General features: G+C 43.4%; 1 protein-coding gene across 1 annotated transcript in view; it reads left to right on the plus strand.

Moving 5' to 3' along the window:
- Positions 1–22,770, plus strand: part of ARID1B (AT-rich interaction domain 1B) — a gene marked incomplete at its 5' end in the record, with an annotated part of 320,563 nt that overhangs the window by 161,712 nt on the left and 136,081 nt on the right. The window contains one exon of the mRNA XM_021391989.1: positions 14,359–14,400. Within this exon, the coding sequence (XP_021247664.1) occupies positions 14,359–14,400 (42 nt within the window). The remainder of the gene's footprint in view (positions 1–14,358; positions 14,401–22,770) is intronic.

Here is a 22,770-nt window from a genome sequence, read left to right on the forward strand (position 1 = left end):
GGCGCAGCTGCGGGAGCGGGCGCGGGGCGGCAGTTGTGCGCGGCGCGGCCATTGCTCTCCCGGGCGGCCGCGCGGGAAGGCGCGCTCGGGGCCTTCCTGGGGCCTTCGTGCTCCCCCCTCCTTCAGTAACACACAAACGATGCTCGCAGACCCACTACCCCCCCTCCCAAGCCAGCGTTGTTTACTTCCCTCTCTTAACAATGGCTTTACAGAATTGTTGTACATTATTTTGGTACTTCCTGCAAATCTGCCCATGGTGGCTCACTCGGAAAAATATTTGTTCCCTTAATGAAATCTGGCGTATCCCGGATAGTGCGAGTTATGCACGGAAAGCCCTAGGCTGGTTGCATGCGTTGTTTTTGACAGTTTAGCTGTGAGGTGGCCCAAGTGACCTTTTTTTCTTAAAGAAAAAATTAAGTCCAGTTCTTCCTTTTCTGGAGTCTGTCAGGAACAAGGTCCCACCATCCCTGTATCCACAGCCAGTGGCTTCTCTCCCAGCAAACATGGATGGCGTCCCTTCATGGTGTTGGTGAGGGGACTTGTGCTGTCACCTCCCTGCTCTCGGCGCGGCAGGGCTCCCCGCTCCCAACTTGAGGCGCACGCTCATGCATCTAATTAGGGCCTACGCTGGGATGGGTGTTTATTGCGCTCGTTTGTTTTCACTGTGAGTGGAAATAAAGGATCTCTGCACTTTGGACATCGGCGCAGCTCTTGCTTTCAGGAAGCCATTGCTTGCTGGTACGGAAATAAGTTTTCAAATTGAGCTTTTGCCGTTTAGGCATCTTCCTCCCCCCCCCCGGTAAATCTGAACGCCATATAGAAAACACCAGGATCTCTCCTTTTCTTACCTCCCCATGTGCTTCCCTGCCCCCACCCATGCAATGTGTAGGAGGGACAGAAGCAGTGACAGGGCAGGTACTGATTAGCTGCTGTCAGTCTGCACAGATTAACGCCTATTTTTAGGTTTTTGAACCTCTTGAGTAATACTAGTTAAATTGGCACAGGTTAATAAGTTGGGGTCCGCAGAGCCTCTTAACCGTTTGCTGTGAAATGTGAATTAAAGAGACAGTCCCACTTTCTCGAAGCAATGAGAGAGGTTTACGTGCCTGACATGTACTGCCTGTCTGTGTTTGTGTGCATGTGTTCGTACACAGCACACATAGGTCTGGAAAACAAAAACCGAAATCAGACACTTCGGGCATGCGGACGCAAACACGCACGGAGTTAGAGGCTCCCCACAGAATACACCACTGGTGAAACAGGCTCTGGAAGGAAACGTTTTCTCTCTTCTTTTTCACATACGTGTAGCATTTAGAAATAAAGCTTAATCTACATTTCTTCTTGCTTTTTCTCCCCTTCCTCCCCCCCGTTATATCGTTACACTGTAACACTGACACCCACTGGTAAAAGTTGATCTGAGATCATGAGTGTAAACTGAGCTTCTTGATGAAAGGACAGCTATTATTCCTGAACAAAAAATACGGACAGAGGAATTGCTCCTCTCCTTTTCTCCCGTTGAAAAAAAGCTTTGGAATTAAGGCCATTCATTTTTATTTGATTTTATTTTCTGAGGAGTAGGTGTGTGGGTGCCACAGATGTAAGAGGGGAGGCCTCAGTGTTTTTCTCTAAAAATGCAACAAGACAGAAATAAGTGCACTAACTAGAAGCAGTTTTCCTGTATGTTTTGGGACAGACAACAGGGTGGCACAGAGGAGAGAGGGAAAAAATTATTAATATGTTAGTAGCTGTGTTTAACACCATTTCCCAGGTAAAACAACTTGAAGAAAAACAGAAATAATGGCCACACAAGCAATATATTTGTGCAGGCGCTGACCTGGTTGTATCAAAGCAGAGATGAATGCCAGTGCTGTGCAAGTCTTATTTCGTCTGTTAGCCATTTAATTCAAAGTTGTCAGTGGTCTTGAAAGCCACTTGTGTTGGAGAAACAAGGCTCATTTTATTGAAATCCACCACTGCACCGAAATCTGGTTTGCAGTTCTGTAGCCCTGCCTAGCACAAGAACAATACCATGCAATTACGCTGTTTCGGGCTCTGAAATAGGCTTTCTTCCAAAACACCCTCCCTTTATATTATGAGATGTGTTCCTATTAATGCAGTGATTGATTGAAAGTCTTCCCGTGTTTACGTAGTTTGGGCAGCAGTAGCTTGGATTTCCCCTCTGGTCTAAAATTGTATCCAGTGGAGATGCAGGGGACAGCTGTTTGTAAACTCTTAGTGGGACGTAAGAAATGAGCTACAGCAGAAGCTGTCAATGACTGCCTTTCTTATAAATGCAGTGGTACCTTCTTTGTTCAAGGGGGATGAGGAACCGCAGCAGAAATACATACAGAAAGAAACAAAATGGACTCCACAGAGCTTGAATGTTAGAAAAGAAAGACCTGCCAGGGCTGTGCAGCTCAGAAATTAGAACTCCAGCCTTTGAGATTACAGTTCAAGCTTTTCCTTACATTCTGCGCAGAATGAGCTTAAATAATTATAAAAATCAGCCTCCAGGGTTGCAAACTAGCTGTTAACAATTGGTGCAGATCCTGTAATTGGAAAACAGTTCTTTGGGAGAAGTTATGGGAAGAATTGTTGCTCAGGTTCCTGCTGTATCTTAGTCTGTTAGATTAACCTGTGTGAGAAGAAACCTTCACAAAAACGACTGTTGAAGTTTAAGATTTATAGAAGGTTCTCATGCCTGAACGTGTGCCGATGCACGGGATATTGCCTTATATGCACGCTGTCATCCAGAAAGGCTAAGTTTAGAAAGCTGCACAAGGCTGTTAGCAATTGATTTGTTTTGCTGCTTTACCTTGAATAATAATACAAGCATGAATAGGGGGGTTACTTAGAAATTGAGGCAGGCTGGAAAAAAAAGCTTGTATCCTGTAATTATCCAGAAGCACCCTTATAGACTCAGAACAAAACTCACCAAAAGGCATAGAGCACAATGAAGAGTCAGAGTTTGTGAGGAGGTGGAGTGTCAGTAGCCTGCCACATCCTCTCTCATCTCCTCTGTCCCCCAGCGTCACGCTTGTTCTGTCTGCATGAAGGAACGGCAGCAAACAAAATGAGAAAGAAGGGAGGTGGGAGCAGGAAAAACAGCATTTTTAGTTCTTATTACAGTATTCAAATAAAACATTAAAAATGCTATAAACAGTTTTATAGTCATTGTTTATGGACTCGAGAATTTTTAATATTTGCATGTAACTGAATTCTGAAGCCAGGGTTCTGCAACTAATCAGGCTTTTACAAGTGAGCTGCTGTTTGCTAGAGGTAACTTCGGGAAGAATTTAATTTTTTTGTTTAGTGGGCATATCAAAAATGTTAAATGCTGAAGTGTTCTGCAAAATCGTACATTGTGCGCTCACTCGCTTGGCTAAGTAAAAGTCCCAATTTGTGTAAGTAGTTCAGGCATCTGGGAAACCTAATTGTTTGATTCATGTATGCAAATTCAGGCTTTGTGTATGTGAATTGTGGAACGTGTGTTTTTGGAGGACGTGTTTTCAGCGCCGTGTTCAGTTTTCCCTACTACAATGGATAGAGAACTTGAGTAAAATGGAGTAAGAACACAAACAATTTGTCCATTTATCTAGGCTCTGATTATTCTGGGCCCTGCTTAGGGCTGAAGTGACTCCTAGGAATGTTTTTATTTTTGCCTGCCCCATTGAAATGTTCGGCACAGGGTTGGGCTGGAGCTGAGAGTTTTTTTTCCCTTCATTTCTGAGGCAGTGTTTCGCTATTGTGAGCTGGAAGAGCACAGAGGAGTTACGGCACTGACTGGAGTACTTGTTTTCCTTCCCAGTAAACGTCTAAATCCTGATACCAGAAGGGTCAAAAACTCACCAGCTGTGACATCTGAATAATTTTTAAAGCAGTTAATCCAGTCAGAGTATTTATCAATCTTTGTACCTTGTGGGGAGGCGACGGGGATGCAGCTTAAAACAATTGAAGAAAAAAGCTCCAATCACTGGCAAAATAATTCAGTTCCTCTGAGTCCCGTTGCACAGATTTACCCTTTCAAGTTGGAGTGTGAAATACGGAACATCGCCCAGGGGATGCCTCCTGTGTGGCTCTCTGGCAGGTGTGTTGATACTTTGTTGTGGAAACCATCCCTTCCAAACCTGCGCCCTCAGTCTGACGATGCCCAGATGATGCCTGAGTGAATTTCCCAGATGCTGTCGGCATTAGCCGCCCTCTATATATGGTCAGATATTGATACGGCAGGAGCGGGCGTCGGGAAGGGCTTGCTGACGGGTGGCGAGGTCAGGATCGCGTTCCCAGGGCCAGTGACATCTCTGCTGGCAGCTGCCTGGGCCACGTTCCCTGCAGTTTACAGTGACGTGGGCCACCTCGGTTCTCTTCATGGTCACATCACACTCCTGTGGCAACTGCGTCGATTTAGCTAAGCGCGCAGTATCAGGCATCTTTATAGGGAGTTTTATTTTTCTTCAAATAAATGTGTTTCGTCCTTTTTTGTGTGAAGGTGGAGGCTTCTCTTGCTTTTAATTGTTACTCATCTCCCTTCTTATCTGTTCTGATTTTTCTTTTCAAATGAAATGAAAAGGGTCATTTTTGTGTTAACCAGTTTTCTTAAAATCACACTTTGGAAAGTTCTGATTTATCGGTCCTATGAGAGAAAGTGGAGAGAGGGGGCACGGAGGTATAATAAAGAGTCAGTTTCTTTTCCTGACTCAGAATTAGGTTGTGAGCGAGTAGAACCATCTATGATCTAGAAAGCAAATTAATAAGAACATAGACTTTATTTAGGGTAGGTCCTTTGGTGACAAGTTTTGCCTCAGCGTGATTTTTTTGCATATTCGTTTTATGCTCAAAAAGTACCTTTTTTTTTCTTTTTTTCCTTCCAGATAAAGCAAAGGAAAAAATGAGGTAGTCCTTGTAGGGCAGGAGTTGAAAGTACTGTGGAGATTGTGCTAAATTACAAAAAGATGCTTAAGAAGGTGTTCTTTTCCTGTTATTTTTGAGATTCGGCTAGGTTGTGTAAGTCACCCATTCCATTAGAAGCAGGAATAAAGAATTTAATTTACAGTTGGAATCGGTTGTGAGACACAGCAGAGGTTTTGAAGTTAAAGCCATGTTTCTGAAACAGAGCGCTCTCTACATTGTGTGCCTCCTCGGCTAAAAAAGTCTTTTTAACCCGCATACCCAAAATAATGTTGTCTAAGGTGCAGGGAAGCTTTTTCTCCTGAGCACAATAGGAATGTGTTGAATCTTTTGAAAACAGTTTCTGTTTTTCAAACACCTTTTCTTTTTCAGCATAGATAATTAACGCCTTCTTCACAGTGCTCGGTGCCCTTGATACATCTGTTACCTTTGACAGATCCTTTCTGTTTGCCACCTCTTCCTAACATGCTTCCAATATTTTCAGCACAAAATAGCTTAGCATCTTTGATGTTGGGTGTATGCCGGCTCAATTAAATAAGAAAGCTACTGACAGAATGGTGTGGAGTTGAAACTTAAAGCTTTGTTTCTGTGAAGATTTTGTCCTTGGTCACTTATCTTCAGTTTTTGCTGAGAACTGTTAGGCTTCGCTTAGGCGAGGTTGTTGTTTTGGACGTGCGGTTTTACCTAGGACTTTCATTTGCCTTCACGTTTCTAGGTGCTACGTACAGATGTCCAAAGAGGCAGGCGGGGGGAGCAGGGGGTGCAGCTCTTGCAGCCCTACAAAGCAGAGGCCCTCCCTGCTGGCGAGGGTGGCACTGAAACATGCCTTGGGGGAACTTGCTGGAATTCCTAAAAACACGTCGGCATCGCAGCTGTACATGACCACCGCCAAGGTGCTGGTGGAGGGCATCTCCTGTTTGCACCGAGCAACTCGACTGTGTCTGAAAAGGGTTAGTGGGGCGTGTTTGGGTGGGGAGTGGAACCTCCAGCCCTGCGAGGAGGGGCAGCTGTGCTTTAACCATTTCTGGAGCTTTCTGTAGCTAGTCGCTCTGCAGGCTGACGGCCTCGTCGTGCATGTACAGGCTGCTCGTAGGTACCTGTGCTGTGGGCTTCAGTACGCAAGGTTTTGTGGTTCACAATTTGGGAACTGCTGAATTAAAAGGAAGTAATGGTATTCAACAAAGAGTAGGGAATACAAAAGGATTATAAAGGATGCAGATGCAATACCTAAATAAAGGCTTAACGCTTGCAGGAATTGATATTGCTCTCGTCACGTAGCTCGACAGTTTTTCAGGATTTTCCACATATTAGAGTGCTTGCCGGTGAAAGGTTTGGATTTTATGTTTAATAACATCTACCACTCTTCTCTTAAGAGAATTTAAATAGTGACGGCTCCTAGATTTCAGTCTCGGTACAAAAATCATTTTGATCTCTACGCTGTCAAACAAATAAATATCAAAAGCTAATGTTCAGTGCAGTTACACTGTTTCATGCAGCATTCTGCTCCCAGAGAACTAATTGTGTGTTATGTATCTTTGCATCTATATGAAAAACAGCGTCTGACCAAAAAAATAGAGAAGATTTGAGCTGTAAATATGCTTACAGCAGATTCCATGCATGTGGGTATGGCTGCATATGTACCTTGCCTGTTTCATCTTCTAACAGCAAGCGCAGATGGATGCGTTACTGCTCTGCATTTGCTGCTGATCAGCTGTCCGTGGTAACTGTGGAGGAAGAAGTGACCTCAGGTGTGGGAGGGAGAAGAGCACGCTCACAGGTAGTCCTCATAGGTCCCGTGCAGCCACTTGGGAGCGTACACAGATTGTATATGTACGCAATCTCCGGTGTCAATCCAGCATTTGTAATAGCTGTTACCTGGTGCTGATCTCTGTCTCTTTCTGTCTTTTTGAGGTTACGGGAATTGTCCCATTCCCCTGTGACCCACATTTTTTTTCTTCTCTCCAGTTGCTTCTAATATATACAGTTCCGTGGTAAATATTGTATCCCACAAGGCTGATGGCTATTGCTTTTAGTTAGCTAATACCTAGAGTCTGTTTTTTTGCTTTTTAGGGGTTGGCCCTGTTCCCAGGATTTTGCAAAATATTTGCACTGGGAGTCTAAAGCAGCAGGTTAGTCAATATCATGGCCAAGAAAGTGTATTAGGCACAGTGTTGAAAATGTGAATCATCTTGATTTTAGGTTTGATTTTTTATTTTTTTTTTTTTTTTTGTACACTAGCTTCCACAAAAAACCTTGACATTTAAAAAAAGAAGTTTAAAAATACAAGGAGGGCTGATCTGCTCCACTATACAGCTTTGAAGAACATGAGGCATCATTGTGCTTTATCTCTAATGCTGGCTGACCAAGCACAGAGCTGCTTCAGCGAGCTGTGTCCTTGAGCCACTGTGTTGTCTGTACATGCTAATAAGGAGAATGAGGAGAATTAATAAGCAAGTTTAAAATGCAGCATACTTTCTGAAAAACCTTTCAAACCTTTTTAGCACAGAATAGCACACAGTTACTCGGTCATTTAAAAAGAGATCATTTTGTTATTTAATGTGCATTTCTGGAGCTAGAAGTTGCGGCTGCAGAAATTTGAATGCTGATCTTTATTATTTTTAGGCTTTTTGAACCAAGAGATAAATGATTGGTACCGCAAAGAACAGGCAAAATAGAAAGGGAAAACTTAAGAAAAAGTAGGTGCTAGATTTAAAGAATAATTTTCCTGAACTGGGTCGTGTTATATCCAGTTTCTGCACAGGTCAGACTGTAAGGAGATGGCACTTACTTAACCAAAGGGCCTTGACTAAGTAGTTTTGATGGACTTTGTATGAAAAGTGAGGAAATCTCATCTCTCCTTAATTCATGGGGTTGATACTGTACAGCTGTCCTGCCTTTGTTTCAGACATTGATTCAGGGTTATAGCAAAGGTGTGTCTTTGTGCGTTGGTTTCATAGATTGCTCAGGGAACGTGCCCATCCTCCCGTACTACAGGAGCCTATCTTAACGTACATGCATGATGACCATTAAAAATAAACTTGTGGCAGTTAGCAGAGGAAGGGGGAAGGAAAGGTTGTCTCAGTTACCGGCGTTTATTCCTGCATAGTCCTGCATATGTTTGAAGCAGTGTATGCCTCAGTGAGTCCTTGAAGAATTGCCAAAAACATGCGAGTTTGTCCCTGCTCCCATGAGAAGCGTGGCGACCACATTCTACAACTGTTGAATCCACAGTTGCTTTAAAAGGCAGGCAACGAATGCAGATGTTACAGCTGGGCAGGCTGGATTTCTCCAAGATATGAATGACTACAGCAATATTCATCTTTGAGAGAAACTTTCTAACGACTTTCAAAAACGAAAGCAGGATTAAACGCGTGTCCCTCTTGTTTAAAGAAGATGAGTTCAGGATTGTTGGAGGACTCAGACCTGAAAAGCTAAGAACGTGTCCTTGAAAAGGGTTTTGGGGAATGTCTGTGCCAAGCACTACAGCACCCTGCATGTTCCCGGGTGTCCGGGCTGTTTCCAGGAGGTGGCTCGGGGAGGCCGGGCGCAGGAGCTGCAAGTGCCTGGGGGCTGGCTGCTGAGAACACAGAGCCCCCGCCCACCTGCGAGTCAGAGGGCAACCTGGGTGCGGGAGCAAACGCTGGAGTTATGAACGGGCCGCTGTGGTGCAGGTGTTTCATCGCCATCAAGGAAGAAGCGCGCCCAGCACTGAGGAGAGGATTCAGCAGTAATTCGGGAGACAAGCCTGCATCTCCTCCTCCTGTTATGATTTTGTTGTCACGGGGAAGAGTCCTTGCTGATCTGCTTGATCTTTACAGTACAGTGAATACAAAAGTATTACAAAATGATAGCATTTACATGCACATTTATTTTGTTTTGAACATGTTTTAGAAGTGCCAGAGGCATGCCTTTATAGTAAGCAGGCACTTGGCAAAACCCCTCTAGGTATCAGAGAGGCCATGAGCTGTAATTTTTCTAGAGTAATAGTGTCAGAAAAATGACAGTAGAAAGCAGTGAAATTTGCAGCCAGCTGGGCAAATTCTCGTGTGTGCCCCACAGGTGCTGCAAGTGCGTTCTGCGTAGAGAATTTTGGCGGGCTCAGGGTTGCACCAGCCTGCTGCGTTTCTTGGCGTAGCGAGTACAGACGCGGTTGGGCCGGCTCTGAAGAGCTTGAGCCCAAGGCTGAGAGCAACGCTAACCGTGCCTTGGACCAGCAGGTTTTGCCTGGTTGGGTAGATGCAGATTGAAAATCCTTTGCAGCAGTAATGTTAACAGGATATTGTATGGGAATCCACATATGCCTGAAATGTTTGTTAGTGCTCACTTTCGGGTGTCAGGGAAGTAAAATTACAGGGAGGAATTCTATGACCCGCATTTTCTGTGAGTTAGTTATTTTGTCCACGAGTACTTGCCACTTCCCATTCTCTTGTTTGGATAACAGGGAGTATGAAGCGTAGCAGTCATTCTTTTTTTTGTTAATGGCACTCCACTTCCTGTGGCTCTTGCTCAGTTTCTGCTAATCCTAACTCAAACAGAGCCTTGATGGGCTGGAAAGGAGTTGGAGAGAATCAAGGAGCAAATCACTGCTGAGTTTGACTTTGGAGATGGACACATTATTATAATTTCTTGCGTCATCTAATCGCAAGGCTGTAGAACTGTTCCAGAGAGGTATTGTTTAGCACTGCTCCTCGAGGTTTTAGTCTGTTACAAATCCTTTTCTCTGTGCATGATTTTAAGTCTTACGGTTGTAATGCAGTGCGGTTTCTCAGACTAGGGACTCTGTGGGTCCTGTAAGAACAAAACAAAAATACTTAATGTCATTTATTTGGATAAAACGAGACTCAAGGCTGCTCCCAACTTGTTTTGGGGTACTCCAGACATTATTCATGCTCATGTTATCCTAGAGGATCTCTAGCAACTTTACGAGTTCTTCCATCTTGTAATTAATTAAAAACTGTTAAATGCTACTGTTTTCTGCAGTGAACACCTAGAAAGTTACACAAGCAATAGTGGTCTTGGCCACAGCTGCCCAGGTCATCCACTGTAGAGACTGGGTGGGCTGTGCAGGTGGGATGCTGGTCATGCATGAGGGTTGGGCTGCTCTGAAAGTAATGCCTCCTATCTTATGACGTTGGTCCGCAATGTCAGAGACGGGTGTTTATGAGTGTGACAGTAAAGGATGAACTTTTCTACCAATATTCCACTACATTTTGTTGCCATACAACAGATGGCAGCAGAGGGGCAGTCTGACAGAATGGTGTTTGTCCTGGAAGTGCGTATGAAGTAAAGGTGTGCCGCTGAACAGCTGTTTCCTCCATGCAGAAAAGATGGCACCCATTGACATTCATTGGCACTTGCTGAACATTTTTAGAGACGAAGCAGTGGATGTGAGCCCAGTTAGGCAGTGGGTAGTACGTTTCAGCAGTGGGGTCAGGGACAGTGGGTCACCTCCGCTGGTGCAGATTTTTATGAGCATGGCATGCAGGCTCTTGGTCATTGCTGGTGAAAATGCACAGCTCATGGTGGTGACTTGTGAAAAATTGTGTTTTGTAGCTGAGAATTTGCTCTTTCAAATAGTGTTACTGTGCTCTTTGTATCTGTTGTAGTTTCCATAACAGGAGGCATTTCTTTTGGAGCAATCTACTGAAATATATGTATGCCTACATACATTACTTGTCTACAAAATATACATTTTTAATATATATAATGTATATATATTACAGAAATACACATGTATATATAAACATAAAACTGATGGGAGGCTGCTCATGTTAGGTGCTGGTATGGCTGTGGTGCTGCCTGGCCCCATCCCCATCCCTGGCCCATGGCTGCCCAGAGCAGCTCCCTGCTCCCTGGAGTCAGATATGAGAGGAGTGGGATACCCAGGCAGGACAGGGATGGTCCAGTAGTTGGTACTCCTGCTTTGACGTGAAGCAGTCTGGCAGACACTTGTGACTGTAGCACTGTGCTGAGAGAAGTGGATGATGTGGAGCTGGCGGAGGGTGGTCAGCAAAGGTGCATAGCAGCGCCAGGCAAAGTGTTTTGCTATCTGGTGCAGGCACGTGGAACCAGCAGTGCGTCACTTGAGAACCAAGCCCACTTTTATAACCATGCAGTGAATGTTTCACCAAACAAAGAAAAGAACCCCCTTCCAGGATAATGTATTTACATCCGTGCAGTCAGGCAACTGAAATGGGAACTGTTTAACTGCCACAAATAAGTATATAATCAGAAGTTCTTAATGTCTGATTATCTTAAAGCAGTAATGAACCTGTAGTTTGTTGATTTTTTTTTTTAATGAAAGTGATATATTTTGGAGACGATTAAGAGAAAAAATGGTACTTGCCTGATTCTTAAGGGCACAGAAATTTCTGTTCCTTCTGGGTAATACGGGTGTTGCTTGAAGTACACTCTGATTCCCACTAGAGGGGAGTCCTCTCAGGCTAGGTTGTAATGCATTTTGTGGGTTGGTTTTTTTGTTTTTTTTTTTGTTGTTGTTGTTTTTTAAACTCAGCATGAGAAAAACATTGCAGTGTTCCACAGCTTGTTTCAGTACTTTATATTGTGTATCTTACAGTGTCAGCAGTTACTTGTCTCTTACTGCATTTTACACAGAGGTGAAAACCAAAATGAATGGATCAGTATGGTAATACGGAGGTAAACACAGTAGTAACTAAGAATACAGGGGGTATTTTATTGCACCATCCTCACCATGAGATTTTATCGCAGAAATGGTGTGATTGCTCTCGGAAAAACAGAAGTGGTATTATCAGACTGTTCAATAACATTTTTTGTTAGAATTACCATCTACACCAGTGGTTGCACTCTGAACCGTTTTATTGTCTCTGTGAGCCTTACATTTCTAAGCGTTAAAGAAAAAAAAATCTATCTATAAAAGAGAGCACAGTGATGTACGTTTCATCGTCTTAAACTTCTGTTTTGCTGTCTGATGTCACAGTTTGTTCCTCTTCACAACATCCTGGTGAAAGAAAAGAGACCTGACTTTGGTAAACGTGCCATTAATTTTTGCATTTTGAACCTACAGCAGTCACAAACGTTCACTCATCACGGAGTGATCAGGAGCTTAATTAGCACAGCCCACATGCTGACGGTGCCACTTCCCTGTGTGGTGACATCCCCATACAGTGAGGTGGCTTCCCCACAGGTTGGACAAAGCATGGATCCCCAACAAAGACCTCTTTGGTTGATCTTTGCAGGAGTTTTGTGCCATCTGTGATGTGTTCCAACACTGGGAGCACCAAACATGAAGCAGTGCAGAGAGGAGCAGCTCTGAGGAGGTTCCATGAGCCGTTAGTCCATCTGGGGCCACAGGAGGAGCAGAGGAGGAGGAGGAGGAGGAAGGGACCACAGGGCAAGGGAGACAGAGTGGGCTGGGGTCATCAGCATGGCTGGATCCAGGGTGGGACCCAAGAAGGAGCCAGTGGCACAAGGGAGGCTCCACTTTCACTAGTGAGTCTCCTTGATAAAAAATTTGGAACCAGTGCAGTAGGATAACATCTTAGATAGGTGACCAGCACAGTACCGGGTAGGGATAGTTGAGTGGATTTTGAACAAGATTGTTTGAGTTCTGCTGTGTATATTGTTATGGTAGCAAGATGTTATACCAAAGCAGCCTGGTGAAACTGAACACTCAGTTTAGATAGGTATCACGTTAACCCTAGGTGGACTGCTTCTGACACTGTAATTACTTTTTTTCGGAAGCAACTTGATGAACTGAATTGGGCGTAGTATTCTAACAGGCGGTCATTCTGTTACTTCCAATCCAGTGTCTGATTATTCTCTTCTTGGCCCTGGGCAAGTCACTTAACCCTCTGTCTGTTTCTTCATCTGTAAAATATATTATGGATATTTATCAGTCTCACCAGGACTGATTGTTTAATATTTATAAAGTGCCTAAAGGATTAGAAGCTTAATATAAGTAGCTAATACATATCATTTCAGATTGGTTTTATTTACTTGGATGCTTTTTTTTTTCTGCCTCCTGTTCAATGAGATCTTGTTTTGTAGCCTCTTACTGCCTTTCCTAATCAGTTGGACAGGTCACAATTAGGTAACTTCAGGTTTGTTTTCTTCTTTTTATTCTTAGTTCCGATAAATGCTTCTTCTCTTCCTCCCCCCTCCCCCCTTTTCCTCCCTTTTTTAATTTAGAGATGAAGAGATACCATATGTTGCTAGATCATGACATAAATATATTTAAGTGCTGCCATCATTGTTAGTTTATCAGCCTTTCCATTATAAACCCTCTTGTTCAGGGGTTTATAACTCTGGCATTATAATGTGCTTCGGGCTGAAACTTGACATTCATTTTTTCTGTCTTGATTTGCTTTAAATCTTTCACTCTTCTTAAGTTAAACTGGAGATTAGATACATTAGTTATAGTTATACTAGTTATATAAATTATAATGCAGCAGTAGGCATTTTAAATAGGATGTAAATCAGAGAAATAGAGAATTTCCTAGTTGTTAAACTATGAGCCTGGGAGTAAAAATCTGGGATTCTTTTCCTGAGTCACGTCTCTTGTTTGGCACATGACTGCTAAGAAATTATTTAACCTCTTTCTGCCTCACTCTGCTTTCTGTATATTGGGATGATGACATTTCCTACCGCACTGGTGTATTGGGAAGCTTAATTAATTAGAATTCATAAAAGTACTGAGGTTCTCAGGTGAAAGGTGCTGAAGTATGAAGTATTTTTAAGGAGACTAATGAAAAATCGGTGTGCCTGTTTTTCTGCGTCTGCTGTCCCAGATTAATGCGTATCAGCTCTTGGAGCGGTGGCTACATGGCAACCAGCAAGGTGTGCTAGATTTGGGGCATCGCTAGGTCACTTCACAGCTTGCAGTCCTCAAGCTTTCAGACGCTCACTGTATTGTGCTCCTGGGTAGTCTTGGCCTCTGGGCAGTTCATCTTCCCTGAATGCCGTAGTTCTTAAAGAATTTGCTTTGCTGAAGGCCGGAAGGGAGCCTGTGAGTGAGGCCTGGGCCAAAGAGCTTCCGACTGGAGCAGTTCCGCTCAGTGCTGATGCAGGTGCACTAGGCCTCATCAGGTGGTAATGCAAAGGGAAGAGCTCAGCTGTTGCCAGTATTTAATTTTAGAGGGAGTTGTCACAGCAGGTGTTGCTTGGGCAGCTTTTTGGTGTAACCGGAAGCCACTTGGAGATCAGTGTTCCAGTTGCACTCTATTACATGTTGGGGCACTGACAGATGGGTGCTTTTTACACCGTTTAGGTTGAGTTTCTGAGTTTCTTTTCTTGGCAGTTTTTGTTGGCAGCTGCTAGTTCAACATGTCCCGTTTTATGTAGGCTTTGCTTGGGCTGGTCCTAGTTGATGTCCTTTGTGGAAAACTGTTCTGCCTGGACTGTGGTGCTGTGCTCAGGAGAGGTTGCTGATAGTGGCTACGTTTGAAATGATCTTTCTCCTTATAATTGCAGGTTGAAGTCTTGGCCTCCGAGGATGCTACATTTGGACACAAGGTCTGTAGTTCAATGCAGTTCCGCTCTGTAGGTCCTATCTGTTTAAATTGCTGGATGTGGTGTCATGGAAGGTGACAATTTTCAGTCTGAGAATTGAGAATCCTGTGACTTACATCCACCAGTTTGAAAACCTTCCCCTAGGTGTGTTGTTTTGAGGCGGGCACGTGGGCTCACTTACTCTGTATAGCACACTTGAGCAGATTTTACTTGGGGAAGCCCATGTAGAAACAGAGAACTGCTTTGTAACTTTTAAGTTGCCTTCATTGCTGGGTTTGTTCTTGTTTCATAGATTTGCTCTCAAAAATCCCAGTTGTTATCTGCTTTGTAGTCTGTTGAGTGAGCCACTTTGTTCACAGTGGTTTTTCTCAGTGCATTGCAAATACAAAGTAGTACGTTGAACAGCTGCATCACCCTGTGTTCAGTTGTAGATCAGTATATGGCATACAGCAGGCATGTTAGAGACAACGCTTTAGACCTGCTCTGTGAAGTGGGTGGGCAGTACCCTAGTTATTTCTTTGGCCAACAAGCCTCATGGCAACAAGCGTGGTTTTAATTGAACATTATTAGCAGATGATTTTAGGAAAAGGCAGATTGTGTGTAGGCTACATCTATTTAACTAGGAAGAGAGTGGGTATGGGAGGGGAAGGAGGAGATAAGAGGCACAGTAGGCTGAAGCATGACAATGAAGAGTTTCCTGCTGCTGAATGTCCCTATGCTGTGGTACTACAGCAGGTGAGAAAATAACAGTGCTGTTACTTAATGCCAATGTGAAAAAAAAATCAAGAAAAGATGAAATAAGTTTTCCAAGTTTATACTGGAATGCTGTAAACAAAATTAACCTACAGAAAAAAAAAAAAAGCTTTAAAAACATCTAAATATTCATGATGCCAGAATTTACCGTTGCATCTGTATTGTACTTTTTTGTGTTGATACGTGATAAAGTGATTTAAATGAATTATTATGAACTGACTACTCGGTATTATTTGAAGTATTTAACATACAGTATGCTCAGTATTTTCTGGTTTTTGTTTTATTTTTTATTATTATTATTTAATACCTAGCATGCATACAGAATATTTGTTGAATTTTTAATAAACCTCAAGAGTCAGCTCTTGTGCAGTTATCTCCATAATCCTTCAGACTAGGTGGGTAAACAGAAATATTACTGAAGATGATTGCAGCCAATGACTCTTACAACTAAAACACCGTGAAACGGGCTTCTTGCTGGCTTTTTATGGCTAAACTTGCATGGTGTTTTTCAGTCTTCCAGTTGTCTTGATGAACATCCTTTGAAGCTCCTTGTTACCAAAGGTTTTAAGAGTGTTCTGTTGCTAAGCTTTAGTTTTACAAAACCAAATCAATACTATTGCTAACTCTTAACGTCATCTTCTAGAGTCGCAAGGAAATTGTCTGTAAGGTTCAGTTTCAGAACCAACAGGGTCATTTTACTCTCATAAAGAAGTAGTCTTGCATTATGTAATAAACTAGATATATCTAGGAACTTCATGTACTTTTTCTGTATCAAGAAAAAAGGTAAATGTGTCATTCCAAACTCATTCATCTCAGAATTTATCTTAGCTGTCTACTTAGGCATTCTGTGAAAGCATCCTCTCTGTTAAGAAACACTTCCTCTACTGTGTGTCGCAATGAGATGTAAACATTAGTAATTCTGTTATGTTGGTATGCTCATGGAGAATGTGTATAAGCACAGTTTTTATAAAGAAAAATATTTTTTATTGTTTAAGTAGGAAGACAAATTTATATGGAAAATGTCGTGCAGCATAGTTGAGGAATGCGTAAGGTCGTAGTTTGCATGAAACAACTCTTTCCTTGTATCAAGTTTTTAGCCTGAATTTCTTTTCCAGGGCTAATGTAGGCAGCTAGGGGGGCTTATCGTTACAGTTTTGGGTGGAGTATGTGGCTCAGCTTCTAACATTTCAAGTCCCGTCTGTATGCACATGCAGAAGCATAATTTGTGGCATGGGGTGACTTGTCTTTTGACTATTCCCATTCCACCAATCCTTAAACGCTTCCGACTTAGTTTTAGGGCTGTTGACAGGCTGCATTTCCTGTAGATACTGGAATACTGTGTTTGGAAAGAAGTATTTCTGAAATGCAGAAAGAGCTTACAATGTTATCTCTTAGTCTTAAATTCGCCTTTGCTGCTTGCTGGCAGTGAACGGGGCCGTTTCCCAGGAACATGTGCTGAATGAGGCAGCACAACATTGTTCAGCCTCACCATAGTTATCGGCTGGGAAGGGAAGATCTGGATGATGGAGTCTTTTGAGTCACTGATGATCAGGAGGATAAGCACATGTAGAAATCAGCTACAGAGTGTAGCTGACGTAGGATATGCATTTTGATTGGACGAAATAGGCTTTTATTTTAGCAAAGAAAATTGAAACAAAAGCTATTGTTGCACACTGTAAATAAGCCCAGGGAAGAGGTACCTTGAAGTGCCAAGTCTTGTTTTTACTCTGTAAACACAGAACAGGTGCAAACTGCAGGCCGTTAGTAATTGTCCTTCAGAATGTTCCCTCCATCGCACTATTTTAATAAGAAAGCAATTTTTCCAAAACAAAGGTAGAATATAAGGCATTTGTTGGAGTAAAAAAAGGTATTTTTAATATAATCGGGGGTTTTTTGTGCATATGTGAGATCAGTAGTCTCTTATGGATCACGGAAGTGTAAGCTGTTGAAATAAAAAGTGATTTTCGATAAGTATGAATATGCACAAATTTGGTAGTGTTACTGTCCTTTGGTTGAATGATAGACAAAAACACTCAACTTTTTCTTTATGCAACTAATTTTGGTAAGCTGACAGCATGTAGTAGCATTTTTGAAGGTGGTACATGGGGCATTCAGTTTTACTTATACATGCATTTTTGTGTGTATTTGTGTGCATGTTTGTATCTCAAAGAGGGAAAAAAAAATCCAGCTTTTGACTGATTTCAGTATTTAGAATGGTTGTGATGCGCATGGCTATTGGTGGAGAGATGTGGGCGAAATGGCCACTCAGCAAACCATGAGCAGCTGACAGGTGATCTGGGACAGACGGGCCCGTTGTGAGCACTGCGTTCAATTCTGCTGAGTATAAGCTTACACATACAGTGTGTTTCTTTGGAACTGTACTTGTGGAGAGCCTCGCATAGCGGGAGAGTGACTGGATAGAGTGGTATCTGCTTGAGTCTGCAGTCAGCACACAAGAATGTGTTTAAAAGTTGGAAGCTCTTTTAACCCTGTTAATCTTATTAAAGCCTAATGACGACGTGTAAAATACTAACAGTACCGATTTATTTTGTGTTGATTTTAGCTGGAATAGGAAGATGGATTTTAGCAGATGGGACCAGCGCTCCCAGATGGTAGAAAAAATTAGGAGGGATATGAAGATGTGAAAAAGAAAAAAGAGTAAGGTGTGCAGAGCAGTAATAAGAGGTGAAAGCTTTAACCATTTTGAGTGATGCCAATTCAAACACGAAGGCAGTGAACAAATAAAAATAATGGTGTCTGTCTGAGGTTTTTAAATCCTAGGAGATTTAGATGCTCAATTATCGTTAGAACACTGTGATCCCTTAGTTAGAATTGAAATTAGTCTGAAAGGTTGGTTATTGTGTAAAGATTTAACCCGCGTTCTGTTGTTGTAAGAGTCTCGTGTTGGCGTTGGTTGGAGTTACAATGCAGAAAGCAGCAGGAAATACTTCAGACGGGTTGACAACTGTGTTTGGCCCTATGGAGAAAACGAGATGCTCTGCTTCTTTCCTCTTTGTGCTCGGTTTTCTATCCCTTCTTCCCCTCCCTTCCCCAGGGCCCTTGCTGCCAGCACCAACCTGACCCAAATACCGTGGCGGAGGTGGCTTCACCCGGCGGGGCAGGCCGGGATCCGCTCGCCCACGCAGCCGTCTTGTCACAGCCATGTCGGTGCTGTGTGTTCAGGGCTGGCCGCGCGGTGCTCACACGGACCCATGCTCGTGGCAGCTGGCGGCTGCGTGTCAGCGGGCTCGCAGCTTCATGCAACGGGGAAAGAGACGCTTGTGTCCCCGCAGTGGGGGAGCTCGCTGAGAACAGGGCTATCCTGCTTGGAAGCCAGCTTTAATCCTCCCATTGTGTGTACTTTTAAGCTGTGTTGTGATGTAATTGGCTTAATCATTACTATTATGTTGCTTTGCACAAGCCGAGATTGTAATTTGACATATGGAAATAAGCGGCAACTGGATTAGTGATGTGCAGGTGTCATTTGGAAACGGGGTAGGTGAGAGCCCCGTGGTGTTTGGCAGGGGTGCTGGTAGCGCACAGAGGCACATTCCCGCAGCACTGTGCACGGGCGCAGGACCAGCCTCACCTGGTGGCCGTGCCGCTGGTGCTGCGGGACCGCTGCTCAGCCCCGAGGGATGGGTTCGCTGCTGGGTGACCTTATGTTTCCTTGGGGAGAAGTACAGGAGGAAGGATTACTCTTTGGTGGGGGAATCGGAGCAGCGCAGCTCTGGGAAAGAAGTGCCGTGGGGGTGGCATTTCTGAGGCGGCTCTGTCAGCCCAGTGGGGCTTCCGGTGGTGTTGGTGGAAGTGGCCGCAGTGGTGTTCTGTGACACAGCACAAAGTGGTGACCTCATCGCCATGATTTAATAATTCTGCAAGTTAGTGAGAGAGTCTATTCCTAAGATTTTTTTAAATGTCTGCTGCTGGGTTGCATTTTTTTAACGCTCTTGCTCGACACAGGATATACGGTTTTAAGAATCGAATGTGCTCAGGACTGAAATGTCTTTTTCCTCCCACTCATACTGCTTTTACTCAAGCTTACTAAGATTTTGTTTTGCCTTTGTCCGCCTTGCAAACACTGCTTTATTGCAGTATTTGCAGCATTACAGTGCATCTCTGCAGCCTGCTTACGTTCACACTCCAGGTACCAGAAGTTCAGACCCCGAGGGAAAACACAGCTGCACGGTGTAGCTGCGTGTCTGCTTCCTGACTTGAAGTGTAGGACACCAAAGAGAATACATTTGGTGGCTGACTGTGAGTTATGACTGTGCAAATCTAGAAAGAAACTGCTGTTCTGACGGCATTCATAATACGGAAGCCTTGAGCTGCGAGATGGAGTAGAGATGCCATTTGAGAAAATAGAGAAAACGTGTTCTCAGGAGATCGTTATGTTTGTTAATTGCATTTCTTTGAGATTTGTATTAGATTGATTGGCACAAAATAGTACTTCTTGGAAAGAAGGAGGAAAGAAGCCATGCAAGAAAAGTAAGCTTAAAAATTGTTTTCTTCTAATGTACGCCTTTTTAAAACAGCTTTCTTTTGTTGTAGACTCTCAGCAGCCTCTGCTTCTGCCATCTGGTGGTTGCTAACAACAGTTGCATCTTCAAAGCCAAATAAAATTGTTCTGAAGTCAGTTAATCCTTTTCAGAAGAGTATGTTTTCAAGTGTATGAATTAGCTCTGTCTTGATATGTTGACACTTGAAATGTCTATGTGTGTCTTTAGTATGTAGGAATGTATAAGAGAAACGAGCCCTGATTTAGATCTATTCACCGTTGACTTAGGAATCTGGGAGGGGGGTTATAAATAAGTTCTTGGATTTGTTTCAGCTTAAAAAGAATAGATATTCATATTAGCCTCCAGTAACTTCTGTTTCACTGCTCAGAGCAGAATTAGGATTACATGTTTCACCAGCTCTGTTGTTGCTGTTTTCTTTGTGGAGTTGTTTTATCTGAGGTGTTCAGAGACGACTAAAAGGATTTTCCAGCCTTCTTTCTTTGGGTTGTTTTTAAAGCTGTGTTTTAGGATCGCTGAAGTCTTCTGAGTGCCTTCTGTGCTGGGTGTTTGCTAAGAGCAGGGAAGAAGGTATTCTTTTGATGTGCTCTTTTAGGGTTCTCAGCAGGGCTTAGGGACCTCTTACGGATGTGTCAGAGCATTTTGCACTAGTAAGTAGCAGCGACTTTAGCATGTTTTGCCTGGGCCTATTCAGACCACTGCTTGATATTCAGGACAAGCAAACACGGAACTGAACAGCTGTGATCAAGTTTTAGAAGAGTTTCACCTACATAACCAGTAGTTCTTTACATTGGGTAATTTCAGTCTCATTAAATCTAATTTTCTGATTAGTTTCATAGAAATTAAGAGGTAATACCAACAGATGACATGGGCGGAGAGGAACTTGGAGCTCTCGCTGTACTCCAGCTCTGTCCTGAGGGCTGCGGAGCAGTGTATCTGGCCATCTGGAGCCTGGAGGATGATGTCAGACTAGGAGTGTTGGGCCCCATCAAAACCCACTCCCCAAGCACCTGCTTGTCGCAGTGCCCTGCTTCTTGCAGCTCCTTCCCACTTCTAGCCCTAGACTTCCCACCAGTGACCCAAAATACCGGTAAATATGTGTTTAATGCTCCTTTTCAGTGTGAAGCAGCTTGTGGTGCTTGACAAATAAATACTGCTGGCCTCAGGATGGGGAAGCGTTTGCTTCCAGAAATGCAGAGCGGTGTGGAGGGCTGGTGTGAGCAGAGTGGGGAATGTCACACCCGCCTCCCAGCCCTTGAAACTTGCGGTCCTGTGATTTGCAGTCGGGTGGGATCAGCGCTTAAAGTGCAGCCTTTAATACTGGTTTTGTGATGGCAACGTGCGTCAGCTCAAGAATTCGATGGAACTCTCCATTTAGCATCAGTTGCTACAATGCAGTGTGGATTACCACCAAAAAAAAAATTTTTCTCAGTCTTTCTTGTTTTACTCTATACTTCTAATTGGTGGCGGTGCTGAGGCCTTGTAACCCCGCGTATCTGTGTGGGTTTGCCAGTGTTGGGCTCAGCCTTCTGTTAATGGTTGTCTCCAGCTGAACTTCAGGCTGTTAAAATGTAACCAGGATGCTGTTAGCAGTGCTGCGGGTCCTTTGCAGTTCTGTGTGGCCCGTTTGATTTATACAGTTGTTTTGAACTTGGAGGGAATATCAGATTTGCTGAGAAGTCATCTGACAACTGGAACGCGATGCCTGCTTGTAAATACTTGCACATTTTAAATAAATGTTTAGGCAGGTGGTCTCTTTGTTTGGGGGTGGGAAGGGGGCAGGACCGAGGGCTTGCAAATAGTTTGCTGTTCTTTCTTGATTGGGAGAGCAGGTTAGACCAGCTTTCTTTTTCTTCTGCGCAGTTGTACCTGGCTGCGCAACTGGTGCGACCAGAACCGCCGCCTGGGGCCAGAGCCCCACCTTGCGCGGGAAGCAGGCACCCATTCACGCTGCACCTCAAAACAGCGACAACAAAGGAACCGCAACTTTTTATGCTTCCCTCCTGTTTATCCCTTCGCTTTTTTGGATATTATTTCTTTTTAACAACGTAAACCAGGAACGCGCATGTGGAACAAGATGGAGCTTTGTGCAGTGTGGCTGCTTACACTGACTGTGTAGTCAGCTTGTTCGAACTAATGCTGGGTTTGAAGAATAGAAATGGCAGGGAAACATGAGAAAGTTGTTGGGCAGATGGGTGTGACCGAGGAGTTCAGTTCCCTTTTTTCTGAGGCAGGGTCAGGTGTGTATCATGCATGCTTCAGGCTGTACTTGGTGTGGAAAAAGTGGATTTCAAGAGGAAAAAATAATGCCAATAGCCTAGAAGCATGGGATTTTACTGAACACATGATCCTTTTGCAAAAGAAACAGCTTGTAACTTGAAATCTTCAATTATTCAGTTGTTGGGTTGTTGTTTTTTTTTGAAAAATTCTTCATATGAGATGGGTTTTCTGTTGAATTGGAGATTTTGATGGATAATTGTGTTGGATTAGAATGACACTGGAAATTTTTTTTTTTCAGGGTCATTTCTTTGTTTTTTTCTCAGTGAACAGTTAATTATTCTGTATCTTAGTAATGTATTTTATATAGCAAGATCAAAATTACGCATGGTTTTGGTGAAATTTCCATACTATAGCAATGCTTTTAATTGCTTAATATGATGTGCACACAAACAATTGTGATATATTTCTAGTGCAGTGATCTTTGTATGTGCTTGCGATTCTCTTACAGAGTCCCTGGTATTACCTGGAATATAAAGCAGGTAGATTTATAATCGCTGTAGTAAAACTTGCCTTAACGTTTTAATCTGGAACAAAATAAGCATCAGCTCCACTGCTCAGTGTCAATGTAACGTGACTGTCTGTTTTCATTCCACCAGCTGATTCCCACCCCACCTCTCCCACCCCCCCTTTTCAAGATCTGTTTGAATCTTCCCGAGCCTTCTGTGATACTTTCTCGCAGCGTTATTCCTCGTGTCAGAACAGATGTACTGATTACCTCGTAAATGTAACCTATATCTGGGGCAGTTTTACAGCTCTAATCCTTGTGCAAGGGCTGTGCTCTGGTGGAGGGATACACGCCCTCAAAGTGCTTGTGAGAACAACG

The sequence above is a fragment of the Numida meleagris genome, chromosome 3 (genome assembly GCF_002078875.1).
Source record: "Numida meleagris isolate 19003 breed g44 Domestic line chromosome 3, NumMel1.0, whole genome shotgun sequence".
Taxonomy (NCBI): domain Eukaryota; kingdom Metazoa; phylum Chordata; class Aves; order Galliformes; family Numididae; genus Numida; species Numida meleagris.